The following is an 18372-nucleotide window of genomic DNA, read 5'->3' as shown; positions in this document are numbered from 1 at the left end:
CATGTATCTACTAATACATGTGTCAGAACTACAACTCCTATGATACATAGAGCAGCCATGTATCTACTAATACATGTGTCCGAACTACAACTCCTATGATACATAGAGCAGCCATGGATCTACTAATACATGTGTCAGAACTACAACTCCTATGATGATTAGAGCAGCCATGTATCTACTATTACATGTGTCAGAACTACAACTCCTAGGATGTTTAGAGCTGCCATGTATCTACTAATACATGTGTCAGAACTACAACTCCTATGATGTTTAGAGCTGCCATGTATCTACTAATACATGTGTCAGAACTACAACTCCTATGATGTTTACAGCAGCCATGTATCTACTAATACATGTGTCAGAACTACAACTCCTATGATGTTTACAGCAGCCATGTATCTACTAATACATGTGTCAGAACTACAACTCCTATGATGTTTAGAGCAGCCATGTATCTACTAATACATGTGTCAGAACTACAACTCCTATGATGTTTACAGCAGCCATGTATCTACTAATACATGTGTCAGAACTACAACTCCTATGATACGTAGAGCAGCCATGTATCTACTAATACATGTGTCAGAACTACAACTCCTATGATACGTAGAGCAGCCATGTATCTACTAATACAGGTGTCCGAACTACAACTCCTAGGATGTTTAGAGCAGCCATGTATCTACTAATACATGTGTCAGAACTACAACTCCTAGGATGTTTACAGCAGCCATGTATCTATTAGATATATCAGAACTACAACTCCTATGATGTTTACAGCAGCCATGTATCTACTAATACATGTGTCAGAACTACAACTCCTATGATGTTTACAGCAGCCATGTATCTACTAATACATGTGTCAGAACTACAACTCCTATGATGTTTAGAGCAGCCATGGATCTACTAATACATGTGTCAGAACTACAACTCCTATGATGTTTACAGCAGCCATGTATCTACTAATACATGTGTCAGAACTACAACTCCTATGATACGTAGAGCAGCCATGTATCTACTAATACATGTGTCAGAACTACAACTCCTATGATACGTAGAGCAGCCATGTATCTACTAATACATGTGTCCGAACTACAACTCCTAGGATGTTTAGAGCAGCCATGTATCTACTAATACATGTGTCAGAACTACAACTCCTAGGATGTTTACAGCAGCCATGTATCTATTAGATATATCAGAACTACAACTCCGATGATGATTAAACAAGCAATACACCTACTCTGTCATATATCCATACTACAACTCCTATCATGTTTACATAGGCCATGTAACTACTATTACATGTGCAAAAACTAGGACTCACGTGACTCTCACATGATACATCTGACTACAACCCCTACCGTGATCAGCTTATGGTGGCAGCTACTTCTGTAGAGATTAGAACTACAATTCCAAAAATTCTCAGCTAAGAGGTATGTGTCGGAACTACAACTCTCATGCTTAGCGAGGTGTCCTAACCACAACTCCTATGCTGGGAAGCTATGCCTTCAAGTTCCAAGAATAACCCTCAAGATGCTGAGCAGAACAACACCTCCACGTTTATAGCTGACCTGCAGTACAACCCCCATGGTGTTCAAGCAGGCCTGGAAGGTAACAGAGCTTTCCTACCCCAGTAAGTTTTCCCGAGCTCCATGGCAGGCAGCAGATCCGAGAGGTGCAGTCACAGTGCACAGGTAATGTGCCTGGAATGAAGGTGTTGTCAGCCTGGTGAATACCATACATTAATGTACACCTGCAGTAACCCTGCCCATAGAGATGTGTGTTTAATCAAGGCACCCACACCCTATGATACACCATAGGTGTGCGACACCAGTTACCGGAACTGGCCCCACTGCTTACCCATAAGGGTTAATGAGCAGAGACACAATTACTACTGCACATTAATAAAGTGGAGCAGCTCCCAGGATCCTCTTCTCTATAAACAGCGCAGGAACTTGTCACTTATATAATAGTAATTAGTGCAATGGGGACAAAGTGAGTGACAGTAGCTGCCAGACTGCTGCAGGAAACAAGTGGCTGCTACACAGATAACACAGCAGAGCTGAACCGGCTATTAGAGGGCATCAACAGTGCAGAGATCATTCCCGAGCAGACGCTATCATAAAAACTTCTAAATGACCCTCACATCATGCCTCAGGATACTGCACATAATTTATATTCACTTCACCCAGGGAGGGGCCTTCTACTGTGCACCTCCTGCTCCTTATGTACAAGGATATAACTACTATAATACTGCTCCTTATGTACAAGGATATAACTACTATAATACTGCCTCCTATGTACAAGGATATAACTACTATAATACTGCTCCTATGTACAAGAATATAACTACTATAATACTGCCTCCTATGTACAAGAATATAACTACTATAATACTGCCTCCTATGTACAAGGATATAACTACTATAATACTGCTCCTATGTACAAGAATATAACTACTATAATAGTGTCTCCTATGTACAGGAATATAACTACTATAATACTGCCTCCTATGTACAAGGATATAACTACTATAATACTGCTCCTATGTACAAGAATATACCTACTATAATAGTGTCTCCTATGTACAGGAATATAACTACTATAATACTGCCACCTATGTACAAGAATATAACTACTATAATAGTGTCTCCTATGTACAGGAATATAACTACTATAATACTGCCTCCTATGTACAAGAATATAACTACTATAATACTGCTCCTATGTACAAGAATATAACTACTATAATACTGCCTCCTATGTACAAGAATATAACTACTATAATACTGCTCCTATGTACAAGAATATAACTACTATAATACTGCCTCCTATGTACAAGAATATAACTACTATAATACTGCTCCTATGTGCAAGAATATAACTACTATAATACTGCTCCAATGTACAAGAATATAACTACTATAATACTGCTCCTATGTACAATATAACTACTATAATACTGCTCCTATCTACAAGAATATAACTACTATAATACTGCCTCCTATGTACAAGAATATAACTACTATAATACTGCTCCTATGTACAAGAATATAACTACTATAATACTGCTCCTATGTACAAGAATATAACTACTATAATACTGCTCCTATGTACAAGAATATAACTACTATAATACTGCTCCTATGTACAAGAATATAACTACTATAATACTGCTCCTATGTACTAGAATATATCTACTATAATACTGCCTCCTATGTACAAGAATATAACTACTATAATACTGCCTCCTAGGTACAAGAATATAACTACTATAATACTGCCTCCTATGTACAAGAATATAACTACTATAATACTGCTCCTATGTACAAGAATATAACTGCTATAATACTTGCTCCTATGTACAAGAATATAACTACTATAATACTGCTCCTATGTACAAGAATATAACTACTATAATACTGCCTCCTATGTACAAGAATATAACTACTATAATACTGCCTCCTATGTACAAGAATATAACTACTATAATATTGCCTCCTATGTACAAGAATATAACTACTATAATACTGCTCTTATGTACAAGAATATAACTACTATAATACTGCTCCTATGTACAAGAATATAACTACTATAATACTGCTCCTATGTACAAGAATATAACTACTATAATACTGCTCATATGTACAAGAATATAACTACTATAATACTGCTCCTATGTACAAGAATATAACTACTATAATACTGCTCCTATGTACAAGAATATAACTACTATAATACTGCTCCTATGTACTAGAATATAACTACTATAATACTGCCTCCTATGTACAAGAATATAACTACTATAATACTACCTCCTATGTACAAGGATATAACTACTATAATACTGCCTCCTATGTACAGGAATATAACTACTATAATACTGCTCCTATGTACAATATAACTACTATAATACTGCCATCTATGTACACGAATATAACTACTATAATACTGCTCATATGTACAAAGATATAACTACTATAATACTGCCTCCTATGTACAAGAATATAACTACTATAATACTGCTCCTATGTACAAGAATATAACTACTATAATACTGCTCCTATGTACAAGAATATAACTACTATAATACTGCTCCTATGTACAAAAATATAACTACTATAATACTGCCTCCTATGTACAAGAATATAACTACTATAATACTGCTCCTATGTACAAGAATATAACTACTATAATACTGCTCCTATGTACAAGAATATAACTACTATAATACTGCTCCTATGTACAAGAATATAACTACTAAAATACTGCTCCTATGTACAAGAATATTACTACTATAATACTGCCTCCTATGTACAAGAATATAACTACTATAATACTGCTCCTATGTACAAGAATATAACTACTATAATACTGCCCCCTATGTACAAGAATATAACTACTATAATACTGCTCCTATGTACAAGAATATAACTACTATAATACTGCTCCTATGTACAAGAATATAACTACTATAAAACTGCCTCCTATGTACAAGAATATAACTACTATAATACTGCTCCTATGTACAAGAATATAACTACTATAATACTGCTCCTATGTACAAGAATATAACTACTATAATACTGCCTCCTATGTACAAGAATATAACCACTATAATACTGCTCCTATGTACAAGAATATAACTACTATAATACTGCCTCCTATGTACAGGAATATAACTGCTATAATACTGCCCCCTATGTACAAGAATATAACTACTATAATACTGCTCCTATGTACAAGAATATAACTACTATAATACTGCTCCTATGTACAAGAATATAACTACTATAATACTGCTCCTATGTACAAGAATATAACTACTATAATATCGCCTCCTATGTACAAGAATATAACTACTATAATACTGCTCCTATGTACAAGAATATAACTACTATAATACTGCTTCTATGTACAAGAATTTAACTACTATAATACTGCCTCCTATGTACAAGAATATAACTACTATAATACTGCTCCTATGTACAAGAATATAACTACTATAATACTGCTCCTATGTACAAGAATATAACTACTATAATATTGCCTCCTATGTACAAGAATATAACTACTATAATACTGCTCCTATGTAAAAGAATATAACCACTATAATACTGCTTCTATGTACAAGAATTTAACTACTATAATACTGCCTCCTATGTACAGGAATATAACTACTATAATACTGCCCCCTATGTACAAGAATATAACTACTATAATACTGCTCCTATGTACAAGAATATAACTACTATAATACTGCTCCTATGTACAAGAATATAACTACTATAATACTGCCTCCTATGTACAAGAATATAACTACTATAATACTGCTCCTATGTACAAGAATATAACTACTATAATATCGCCTCCTATGTACAAGAATAAACCTACTATAATACTGCCCCATATGTACAAGAATATAACTACTATAATACTGTCTCCTATGTACAAGAATATAACTGCTATTATACTGTCACGTTCGGGTGTGGGAGGGAAACACAACACCGAACATAGGAGGGAAAGGGGTGAGGGAATAAGGCCTGGAAACTAGGGAAAGGTGATGGACACCTCCTAGTAAAATCCTAATCAAAGTCCTGACTAACAACCAGTATGAACTGACCCGAGAAGTAGGCGAGTTCATACGCAGGAATACTTAGAATCCTATCTAGCCCTATAAGACCCTGGTACTAATGGCAGGGATGAGACTACCTGTTCCTCCAAAAGGAAGGAAGAACAGGAGTCTACTTCAGGCCTAATACAAACAATAGGGAAATGCAACACACAGAACCCAAACTAAATACAAAAGGGAAAGGAAAGACTTAACCGCAAGTGGCTATGGCAGCACCAGGAACTCAGCCGAGATCCACACACCAGCTATACACAACTCAAACTGAAGCTATAAACCGCATAGCATAGTGGGAGAAGCAACAATAAATAGAGAGGGTTAAATGACCATAATAGTCACACCTGGGAAAAGAAGGTGTGGCAAGTAGTGTTGCTTGCGAATATTCTAATCGCGAATATCGGCACTTTGAGAATTCGCAAAGATGTAGAATATAGTGTTATATGTTCGTAATCACGAACATTCTAGATTTTTTTTTCCATCAGTAACCTCCCTTCTTGCTTGTGGTCCAATGAGAAGGCTGCAATGTCTTTGTCTGAGCTTAGCAACATCCCTAGCAACCAATAGGAAATTGCCTACCCCTTACTATATAAGAACCTCCCCAGCAGCCATTTTCTGCTGTTTTTTTGCAGTTCTGAGAGAGAGCAGTGTTATTGCTGTGCTCTGTGCTTCCATCTGGATCCTAATCCTTAGGCTGAGTTCACATCATCGTTCAGCCTTTCCGTCATAGGAGCAGTAGAACGGAAAGGACGGATTCGGCACATAACTGAGCTGAATTGAGCCTACGGACCCCATAGACTGTAATGGGTTTCCACTCAGAAGATGATTTTGGAGCTTTCCTGTCCTTGGCCTGGCTCATCCACTTCAGAGGGGAGAGATCAGTCACCAGGCGGAACTTTCTCCCCAACAAATAATAGCGGAGAGACTCGAGTGCCCACTTGATAGCCAGGCACTCTCTCCCCTATACTGTACCGGGTCTCGGCTGAGGTGAGCTTGCGGCTGAGGAAGACAACAGGATGCTCCTCTCCATTGACCTCCTGAGACAGTACAGCACCGAGACCTACTTCGGAGACATCCGTTTGTACTACGAACTCCATCTTGAAGTCGGGAGTCACCAAAACCGGTGACCCACACAGGGCCAACTTCAAAGCAGCAAAAGCCTCTTCCGCCCGATCATCCCAGCGAACCATCACTAATTTTCGTTCCTTCAAGAGCCCTGTCAAGGGCGCGGCTAGAGTAGCAAAGTGGGGAACAATCCTCCTGTAATAGCCCACCATTCCCAGGAATGACTTTATTTGCCTAGTGGTGACAGGTCGGGGCCACTTCCGTATCGCCTCTATTTTGTTCACTTGGGGTTTGATGACTCCGCGCCCAATTACATACCCCAGGTACTTAGTCTCTTCTAACCCTATCGCACATTTTTTGGGGTTAGCGGTTAGGCCAGCTTTCCGAAGGGAGTCCACTACAGCCTGCACTTTGGGTAGGTGACTTTCCCAGTCGGTACTGTGGATGACAATATCGTCCAGGGAAGCCAACGCGTACCGACAATGTATGGTTTTAATCAGACTTTTGCCTGAGGCTCAGTGACAATGTCATGCTGGATTATGGAAGTGCGTCCAGGGAGGTCCGAGAACACATCCGTGTTCCGACTAACGAACTCCCTGGCCTCCTGAGTCTGTTTAGAGGAGAGGCTGCCGCCTCTCTTGCATCAGACAGAGGGGCCGTTACCTCTTCTCCTAGAAAACCCGGCCACGGGCTGCCTTCTGTACAGGTTTTCCTATCTTTCCACAATTTGAGTAAATTCACATGGTAAACCTGCTCCGGCTTTCGCCGCCCTGGCTGGTGTACCTTGTAGTTTACATCTCCAATTTTCTCGAGTACCTCGTAGGGCCCCTGCCACCTAGCCAGGAACTTACCGTCCACGGTCGGCACCAGAACCAAAACCCGATCACCCGGGTTAAAGATCTGGACCCGAGCCTGCCGATTATATACTCGACTCTGGGCTCGCTGAGCGGCCTCCACAGCTCCCTAACAAGAGGCAACACTGTCTCTATCTGATTTTGCATCTGGGTAACGTACTCAATGACATTTTTATGTGGAGTGGATTGTTGTTCCCACGCGTCTTTGGCCACGTCCAAGAGATCGCGAGGGTGTCTGCCATTTTGCAGTTCGAAGGGCGAGAACCCAGTACAGGCCTGGGGTACCTCTCGTACTGCGAACATGAGATAGATCAGAAGGAGGTCCCAGTCCTTCCCATCTTTAGACACTACCTTTTTCAACATATTTTTTAATGTTTGGTTAAACCATTCTTCACAGACCATGTACCCGCTGGGCCCGGACCAACGCATTCATCCCCAGTCTTGCCAAAATCTCACCCTTTACTTTTTGGTACTCGGCCGCTTGATCTTCCGGCAAGTCGAAATACACCCGCTGGAAATCGGATGCCAGGAATGGAGCGACGACCTCAGCCCACTGGTCACGGGGTAGCTTTTCCCTGATCGCCACTTTCTCGTACATCGTCAGGTAGGTTTCGATGTCGTCTGCGGGGTTCATCTTATGAATCACGGCACAGACTGCTTTCCGGGCATCGTGGACGCTCGGGGTTGCTCCTGCTGTCTGCAAAGCAATTACAAGTTGTAGCAGCAACTGGTTAGTCTCCTGCTGCTGCTTATTAGCCTCGCATTGCTGCAGGTTTGTCTCTCGCTGCTGCAGATTAGCCTCCATGAGGGCCTTCACAACAGCCTCCATTTTGTCGTGGGGCACTGGTTGTAATACATCTAGTTTATTGTACGACATACAACAGTGTCTGAAAAATGCAGAAACCAAAAATATAGGCGTTCACTCCAGCCTCACTGCTCTTTCCCGCATCCTCCGCCAATTGTGGGGTTGCGCTCTGGTAGACAGAATTAGCGGACGCAGTACAGAGGCAAAATAGAAGTTCTTAACTCAAAACGTCAGAATTTATTCACACTTGAGGCAATTGCACAAAACAGCACGTAACTTTGCAGTCTTGGTGTTAATTCACACACAATGGAAAGTTCATATAACACAAGTCACCTTGCTGGCAGTTCTGCGTCCAGTAGTCCACAGCAGGCTTTAGGGGGCCTGTTTCCCCAGCGTGCGGCTCTCAGCCCTACAGCACGGTACAAAGCCTCAGATCCTAAAAACAGAGACATCTCTGCTGAGCCCAGCTGCCTATTTAAGGACAGCCAAATGCTGCCAAAACCCGGATCGGCACTTAAACTCCGGTCCGGTATTTGACCTCACCTGGCTGGAAATCAGCCCAGCCGCACATGCTGGGAGGAAAATAACTGCCTTGCCAGACACAACCCCTCACTGTGTCACACTACTGAGACCTGATAAAATGTGAAGTTGCATGTATTGCACAAAAATTAGGTGCATCACTAGTGCCGATTTGTGCAATCGCGAAAATAATGACAGGAGATCATGAATTCTAGAAATCGTGAATTTATTACAAATATTATGCAATAAATTCGCAAAAAATTGCAAAAAACTAATATTGTCTATGCCGCTCATCAATAGTGGCAACCACCAGAAACAACACAGAGGTCATTTGATCCAAACAGAAAACATGTCAGATCAAACCACGTGTTGCCAGTCTCACCAATCTCCTGCCACCTGTTGCGGAAGGGTCCATGATAAATACTGCCTCCTATGTACAAGAATAAAACTAATATAATACTGCCTCCTATGTACAAGAATATAACTACTATAATACTGCTCCTATGTACAAGAATATAACTATTATAATACTGCTCCTATATACAAGAATATAACTACTATAATACTGTCTGCTGTGTACAAGAATATAACTACTATAATACTGCTCCTATGTACAAGAATATAACTACTATAATATTGCTTGCTATGTACAAGAATATAACTACTATAATACTACTCCTATGTACAAGAATATAACTACTATAATACTGCTCCTATGTACAAGAATAAAACTAATATAAAACTGCTCCTATGTACAAGAATATAACTACTATAATACTGCTCCTATGTACAAGAATATAACTACTATAATACTGCTCCTATGTACAAGAATATAACTACTATAATACTGCCTCCTATGTACAAAAATATAACTATTATAATACTGCTCCTATGTACAAGAATATAACTACTATAATACTGCCTCCTATGTACAAGAATATAACTACTATAATACTGCTCCTATGTACAAGAATAAAACTAATATAAAACTGCTCCTATGTACAAGAATATAACTACTATAATACTGCCTCATATGTACAAGAATATAAATACTATAATACTGCCTCATATGTACAATAATATAACTACTATAATACTGCCCCTATGTACAAGAATATAACCACTATAATACTGCTCCTATGTACAAGAATATAACTACTATAATACTGCCTCCTATGTACAAGAATATAACTACTATAATACTGCTCCTATGTACAAGAATATAACTACTATAATACTGCTCCTATGTACAAGAATATAACTACTATAATACTGCCTCCTATGTACAAGAATATAACTACTATAATACTGCCTCCTATGTACAAGAATATAACTACTATAATACTGCTCCTATGTACAATAATATAACTACTATAATACTGCCTCCTATGTACAAGAATATAACTACTATAATACTGCTCCTATGTACAAGAATATAACTACTATAATACTGCTCCTATGTACAAGAATATAACTACTATAATACTGCTCCTATGTACAAGAATATAACTACTATAATACTGCTCCTATGTATAAGAATATAACTACTATAATACTGCTCCTATGTACAAGAATATAACTACTATAATACTGCCTGCTATGTACAAGAATATAACTACTATAATACTGCTCCAATGTACAAGAATATAACTACTATAATACTGTCTCCTATGTACAAGAATATAACTACTATAGTCAGTGGTGTATCTTGGTTTTGTGCTGCCCTAGGCGAGACTAAACTCGGGCACCCCCTTAATATAAATTTGACCCACCCCTTCCTGTCAAGGCCAAATCCCTTCCTCTCTAAACCCCACCCCTTCCTATGTGCCATCCACAGATCCCCCCCTCCCCTAAACAGTGCCATCCACAGATCCCCCTCCCCTAAACAGTGCCATCCACAGATCCCCCTCCCCTAAACAGTGCCATCCACAGATCCCCCTCCCCTAAACAGAGCCATCCACAGATCTCCCCCCTAAACAGTGACATCCACAGATCCCCCTCCCCGACACTCACAGACGCGACTAGGCGGAGCAGGCGCGTGAAGTCAGTGAGTGAGCGCCACCCGCACTGCCTGCTGTTACCGGAGCTAAGAGTAAGGTATCCAAGTAAAGAGATCAGCGATGATTAAAGTTAAAGTTACTGATTACAGTTTATAAATGTACTCCTGTGAGCGGCGTGGCCCTGTATATTCTAACCCCCAGGCAAGCGTCCCTGTCACCATGGGAACGCCTGGGGGTTAGAATATATCATCGGATCTGAGTATACCGGCGTATAAGATGGATGGGACAAGGGGCAAACAAGGCATTTTGCCGCCCCATTGGCAAGTGCCGCCCTAGGCAAATGCCTTGTTTGCCTCGTGATAGATACGCCACTGACTATAATACTGCCTCCTATGTACAAGAATATAACTACTATAATACTGCTCCTATGTACAAGAATATAGCTACTATAATACTGCTCCTATGTACAAGAATATAACTACTATAATACTGCACCTATGTACAAGAATATAACTACTATAATACTGCACCTATGTAAAAGAATATAACTACTATAATACTGCCTCCTATGTACAAGAATATAACTACTATAATACTGCACCTATGTACAAGAATATAACTACTATAATACTGCCTCCTATGTACTAGAATATAACTACTATAATACTGCTCCTATGTACAAGAGTATAACTACTATAATACTGCCCCTATGTACAAGAATATAACTACTATAATACTGCTCCTATGTACAAGAATATAACTACTATAATACTGCTCCTATGTACAAGAATATAACTACTATAATACTGCTCCTATGTACAAGAATATAACTGCTATAATACTGCTCCTATGTACAAGAATATAACTACTATAATACTGCTCCTATGTACAAGAATATAACTACTATAATACTGCCTCCTATGTACAAGAATATAACTACTATAATACTTCTCCTATGTACAAGAATATAACTACTATAATACTGCTCCTATGTACAAGAATATAACTACTATAATACTGCTCCTATGTACAAGAATATAACTACTATAATACTGCTCCTACGTATAAGAATATAACTACTATAATACTGCTCCTACGTATAAGAATATAACTACTATAATACTGCTCCTATGTACAAGGATATATCTACTATAATACTGCTCCTATGTACAAGGATATATCTACTATAATACTGCTCCTACGTACAAGAATATAACTACTATAATACTGCTCCTACGTATAAGAATATAACTACTATAATACTGCTCCTATGTACAAGAATATAGCTACTATAATACTGCCTCCTATGTACAAGAATATAACTACTATAATACTGCTCCTATGTACAAGAATATAACTACTATAATACTGCTCCTATGTACAAGAATATAACTACTATAATACTGCTCCTATGTACAAGAATATAACTACTATAATACTGCTCCTATGTACAAGAATATAACTACTATAATACTGCTCCTATGTACAAGAATATAACTACTATAATACTGCTCCTATGTACAAGAATATAACTACTATAATACTGCCTCCTATGTACAAGAATATAACTACTATAATACTGCCTCCTATGCACAAGAATATAACTACTATAATACTGCTCCTATGTACAAGAATATAACTACTGTAATACTGCTCTCTTCTAAGCTTCCAGTTAATATAGGTCAGGGGTCAGTAGCCTTTGGTATACTAGCTGTTGTGAAACTACAACTCCCAGCATGCACTGTTCACTTCTATGGGAGTTCTGAAAACAGCCAAGCAAATGTGCACTCTTGGGAGTTGTAGTTCCCCCACAGCTGGAGCACCAGAGGTCGTTGATCCCTGATATTGGTTGAGTGTTAACAACTAAAAAAACGTTCACACTAGTAATAACACTAATCGCCACCTGTCTGTATTTTATGTGCGTGTCCCCTTTAAATTAGTAAACATCAGGCACTTGGACGCTACATAACCGATATCCCGCTGTTTACATTGCTCTCCCAGAATCCTTTGCTGTGGCCCATATTTGCAAACCGTAGCCGGATGTTTTACTAGAACTGAGGCGCTATTTGCTCTAAAAGGACAACATGGTCGGGCGTATTTAGTTTTAACCCTTCATGGGTCTCTTAAAGTCACAGTAGCACCATTTTAGTCTCCCTTATAAGAGGATTTTATAGTGATCAGTGTTCGACAGACCCTCGAACGCTTCCGCTGTGTAAGTCTGTGCTGCTATATCAGGCGCGCCAAATTAGCACTCGTGGGAACTGAGTCCTAATGGATTCCAGGGCCGTAGAGGCTGGCGGACGATGAGGACAGGGGAAGGGGGGGTTTAGGAGGCTCTTGCCATTTATAAGCGCTTAGAAGGAAAAATTTACGGACAGATGTCCCTAGAAGGCTGGCACTGTCGCTTTTTGCGCTCAGAAGGCATGTGTTGCCATGGAAACAGTCAGAATGAAGGTCCTGACCCAGCCTGGGAAGGAAAATAATACACATATCCTGGAATTATTGTGAAGAAGCGGAGTTTGCGGCCGTGGGCTGCATCCCTTTAAAAGTTTTGCAATTTCTGACGTCAGAGGGGAAAAAAACGGAGAATTTTATGGCAGATTCTGGCAGGAGATTGGCTGTGCTGCCTCCGTACCTTTAAAGGGGTACTCCGATAGGTAAAAGTTATTCCTTAGGCCTCATGCACACAAACGTATTTTCTTTCTGTGTGCGTTCCGTTTTTTTTGCGGACCGCATACAGAACCATCCATTTCAATGGGTCCGCAAAAAAAAAAACTGAAGTTACTTCGTGTGCATTCCATTTCCGTAAGGGCTCATGCACACAATCGTGTGTATTTGGCGGTCTGTAAAAAAAACAGATTCGCCCAAAAAAATACGGATGATGTATTTTGCGGAACGGAACAGCTGGAGCCTAATAGAGCAGTACTATCCTGGTCCGTAATGCGGACAATAATAGGACATGTTCTATTTTTTTCCGGAACGGAAATACGGACATCCGAAAAATGGAATGCACGTACCTTCTGTTTTTTTTTTTGCGGAACCATTAAGATGAATCGTTGCGCATACAGTCTGCAAAAAAAACAGCATCACCCGTATTTTTTGCGGATCCGTTTTTATGCGTACGGTTGTGTGCATGAGGCCTTATCCACAGTACAGCGATTACAGAGCTCAGCTATCTTCAGAACTCCCATAGAAATCAATGGAGAGGACGCGCATGTGCAACCAGCCGCTCCGGTCATCTCAGGGGAGCAGCAGTGGGCTTGCAGGGGGTACGGGGACCCCATTCTCGTAGTAGGATCCCCCCGCCGATCTGATAGTTACCCCCTATACTGTGGACAGGGGATAATGTTTACCTACCGGAATACCCCTTTAAGTCAGCTACCTGATTATCTCTATAGTAATAAACTGGGTGTTTTTTTAAATAATCTACATGAACATAGGCTGTGAGCTGCCTGTCTAGGGACTAGGGCCCCACCTTGCTCAGGGGCCCAGTGGGGGATTCACCTCTACCCGAGCCTGGGTATATATATGTTATGGCAAACGTATTGTCACCCAGCTTTTCCCGAATTAGCACGCTGCTTCCAGACGTCATTAAAAAGATACATCTTTATTATTCCTCGGCAGTTGCAGAGAGAGCAGAGCCTCTAGGTGCAATGGCAACGCCCCCGTTGCTCTTAGAGCCTCATTTGCATATATTATAACATCATATTTCTCAGCAGTGCGGGCACATATGAACATGGGACCAACACAGATGCCTTCAGCTGCCAAGCGCACATGTAACAGGTCAGCCAGTGTCATAGGTACAAAACTGCTGACAGATGCCCTTTAAATGGCTGATAACAGGGAGCAATAGATCCAATCCCCTGACCTACAGTCAGTTCTCCATAGCCTGAAATGGTTCGACTCTCAGCCTCTCCCCTGCATAGCCCAAGACATCGTCAGCGTCCACCTGCTAATCTGCAATATTGAGTAATCCGGAAAGATTTCATCGCTTCTACCCTGTATCCATCATAACTTCTTGCACTCAAAAATTCTCACTTTTTTTTTTTTTTAAAGGTTTGTGTCTCTTTAAAAATGAAACGAAATGAACGGGAAATGAAACCATCTGTGGGGGATGGGGTACGTCCAAGACGAAATATCTGAAAATAACATAATAATACTTAATCTGATTTTACGCTTTGCAAACTAATCCTGTTTTTGTTCATGTCCGCTGAGCGCTGACACAAGGTCACGTGACATCGCAACATTGTAACGAATCTTGGTAGTAAAAATCCAATTCTGCAGATTCCAAACATCAAAATAAAACAAGTGCAAATAACAAAGGAACAGCAACAGGTGCAGAAAATGTATTCCTAAGGCCTCATGCACACGACCGTTGTGTGTTTTCCGCAAAGTGCGGATCCGCAAAACACGGGTGGCGTCCGTGTGCGTTCCGCAATTTGTGGAACGGCACGGACAGCCTTTAATATGACTGCCTATTCTTGTCCGCAAAGCGCGGACAAGAATAGGACAGGTTATATTTATTTTTGCGGTCCACGGAACGGAGCCACGGATGCAGACAGCACACGGAGTGCTGTCCGCATCTTTTGCGGCCCCATTAAAGTGAATAGGTCCGCATCCGAGCCGCCAAAACTGCGGCTCGGATGCGGACCCGAACTACGGTCGGGTGCATGAGGCCTAAGGCTATATGCACACGACCGTTGTGTGTTTTGCGGTCTGCAAATTGCGGATACGCAAAACACGGGTGGCGTCCGTGTGCGTTCCGCAATTTGCGGACAGGCACCGACAGCCTTTAATATAACTGCCTATTCTTGTCCGCAAAGCGCGGACAAGAATAGGACATGTTATATTTCTTTTTGCGGTCCACGGAACGGAGCCACGGAGTGCTGTCCGCATCTTTTGCGGCCCCATTAAAGTGAATGGGTCCGCATCCGAGCCGCCAAAACTGCGGCTCGGATGCGGACCAAAACAACGGCCGTGTGCATGAGGCCTAATCCTAGGACGTCTGATGTTACAGATCTTATGCGTAAAGACCACGGGTGTAGTACCGCACATCACCTGCAGGTGTCACTGTTAGCTGCAGCCATTGAGATACAAGGTTCTCTATAGCAGTGCTGAAGTCATGTACTTACTGTAGGAGCCCTGAAAACGGGCAGAGACACAGACACAAGGGCAAAACGGGCGTTTAAAGGAATATTCCACCAAATTGCTATTTCTCAGCATATGCTAATCCTTGCTGATAGCTGGGGGTCCCCCACTAATCATGGCAACAGAGGGTCTGCAGCCCCATTTTCTCTACACAGCGGCGCTCCCTTTCGGGTCTATTGCAGAAAACTGAAATTCAGCCCCATTTCGGCAGGGAGGGTGTGGTGTTCCTCCAATCTCCCAGATACCCAGCATATAAACCTGTCTTACACCGCCACCTTGCTGCACCTTCTCCCAGACCGCTATGCCAGTGTGTCAGTCTTCACTGCAGTTCTGGCATTCTATTCATGCTCCAATAAGCTCAGGATGCACAATATATCTAAATATATATTGCTCTTAAAGGGGTCGTCGTCTCACTTTATCAAATCACATTTATCATGTAGAGAAAGTTAATACAAGGCACTTACTAATGTATTGTGATTCTCCATATTGCCTCCTTTGCTGGCTTGGTTCATTTTTCCCAGTGGTTACGACCACCCTGCTAATCCAGCAGCGGTGGTCGTGCTTGCACATTATAGGAAAAAGCGCCAGGAGCGTGGGAGCGCCCATAGGCCAGTGCTTTTTCCTATAGTGTGCAATCGCGACCACTGCTGCTGGATTGGAGGGCGGTCGTAACCATGGAAACGAGCAGCGATGAAAAAAAGAATCCAGCCAGCGAAGGAACTAATATGGAGAATAACAATACATTAGCACGTGTCTGGTATTAACTTTCTCTACATGATAAATGCCACTTGCTGGAGTGAGACGACCTTAACCCTTAAAGGGCCTCTACAGAGTGGACTTTGGAGGCGCCCTGATCATTTTCTGCTTGGCTGAACCACTAACCAGGAATGTGCCTCCTTTCTTCCAGCGACTTTTCAGTAGTTTATTGTTCGCCGCTGGTCTTTGGCGTCAGATTTTAAAAAAAAAGAAACAAGGCCAAATTCATTGTCCAGTCTCAGAGCATGCTGAGAGTTATAGTCTCCACACAGCCAGCACGACCCCCCCAAGCCGTCAAGATTTTATTTCTTGCAGAAAAATCTGGGTGAAAACCAATATGGCCAGGGGTCACCATCCATCGGCTTCCGAATATCTGCGTGGTTCTACAGTGATGGATCCATGACTAGGCAAGCTAGCCATTCAGGGTCCTGGGAAAGCTGGGTGACAACCGATAGGATGACAATTATAGCTCCTCCTCAGGCCGTAGTTATACAGTGATACATGACTAGGTAGATGTCCCATGCGGGAGTCTGGGAAAGCTGGGTGACAACCACTACAGCTGCCATTACAGCAGGGGGGGTTTATCCTGGCTTAGGCCTCATGCACACGATCGGGTTTTTTTCCCCGTTTCCGTTCCGTTTTTTTGCATTCTGTATAGGCCTCATGCACATGACCGTATTTTGTTTCCGTGTCCGATCCGTTTTTTTTTTGCGGATATGATGCGGAGCCATTAATTTCAATGGGTCCGCAAAAAATGCGGACAGCACATCGTGTGTTGTCCGCATCGGTATGTCCGTTCTGTTGCTCGGCAAAAAAAAATAGTGCATGTAGCCTTACGGTCCGTATACGGAACCATTCATTTAAATGGGTCAGCAAAAAAAAAAAACGGAATGTAGGCTACATGCACACGAACGTTGTTTGTTTCCGTGTCCGTTCCGTTTTTTTTTTTGCGGATAGGATGCGGACCCATTCATTTTAATGGCTCCGCAAAAAACTGCTGACACGGAATATGCCCGCTCTCTGGGTGTAGAAGGGTTATTTCCACTCCGTGCCAGCTTCTATTTTTGGCATCGCAAGGGACAAGGTGCCACTAGTACTTACTATAAGGGAAAGGAGCCAAGTGGCACGAGAGCGGAGGAAACTGCACAAGATACACTAATGCCTAAAGAAACATAGTAACAAATATAATCTGCTGTCACTGATAGGAGTAATAGTGTCGGCTGTAGAGCATTATGTAACCAGCCTTTTATAGCATACCGGCAATTAGTATTGATTAAAAATCTGCTACCGTTTTGTGTATGCAGCTCCTGTGCGGACCTAGGTGTCTCCATGGTGACAGACTACGAATAAACCCTGTGTCGTCTGTGTTGTCCCCTCACTGCTCTACTATGTGGAGAATATGAAGAAGAGGAGGCAGAGGGGAGGGAAGTAACCCAGGACTGCAGGATCCGACTACACACTGGGTCTGTTTGTAGTCTGTAACCATGGAGACAAATAGGTCTGCACTGGAGCTGCTTGTGTTCTACAGAAAACATTTACTGAAGGCTTTGCTTTAACGCCCAGCCAGGCAAAAAGACAATATATAAAATATATGGGGGGGGG

At 41.3% G+C, this 18372-nt stretch overlaps 1 protein-coding gene across 2 annotated transcripts in view; it reads right to left on the bottom strand.

Moving 5' to 3' along the window:
* CLMN (calmin) overlaps nt 1–18372 on the bottom strand; it is a 95228-nt gene that overhangs the window by 61793 nt on the left and 15063 nt on the right. Inside the window, exon 1 of one of the 2 annotated variants that reach the window (XM_040412882.1) lies at nt 1627–1726. The exons of the other annotated variant lie outside the window; for it this stretch is intronic. Coding sequence (XP_040268816.1) covers nt 1627–1651 — 25 coding nt within the window. The 5' untranslated portion in view covers nt 1652–1726. Of the gene's footprint in view, nt 1–1626; nt 1727–18372 lie in introns of those variants that run through there. 2 annotated transcript variants of the gene reach the window in all.

Source organism: Bufo bufo, chromosome 11 (genome assembly GCF_905171765.1).
Source record: "Bufo bufo chromosome 11, aBufBuf1.1, whole genome shotgun sequence".
In the NCBI taxonomy this organism is placed as follows: Eukaryota; Metazoa; Chordata; class Amphibia; order Anura; family Bufonidae; genus Bufo; species Bufo bufo.
The sequence above is the reverse complement of the archived record's forward strand: the minus strand, read 5'-3'. Positions and strand labels throughout refer to the sequence as shown.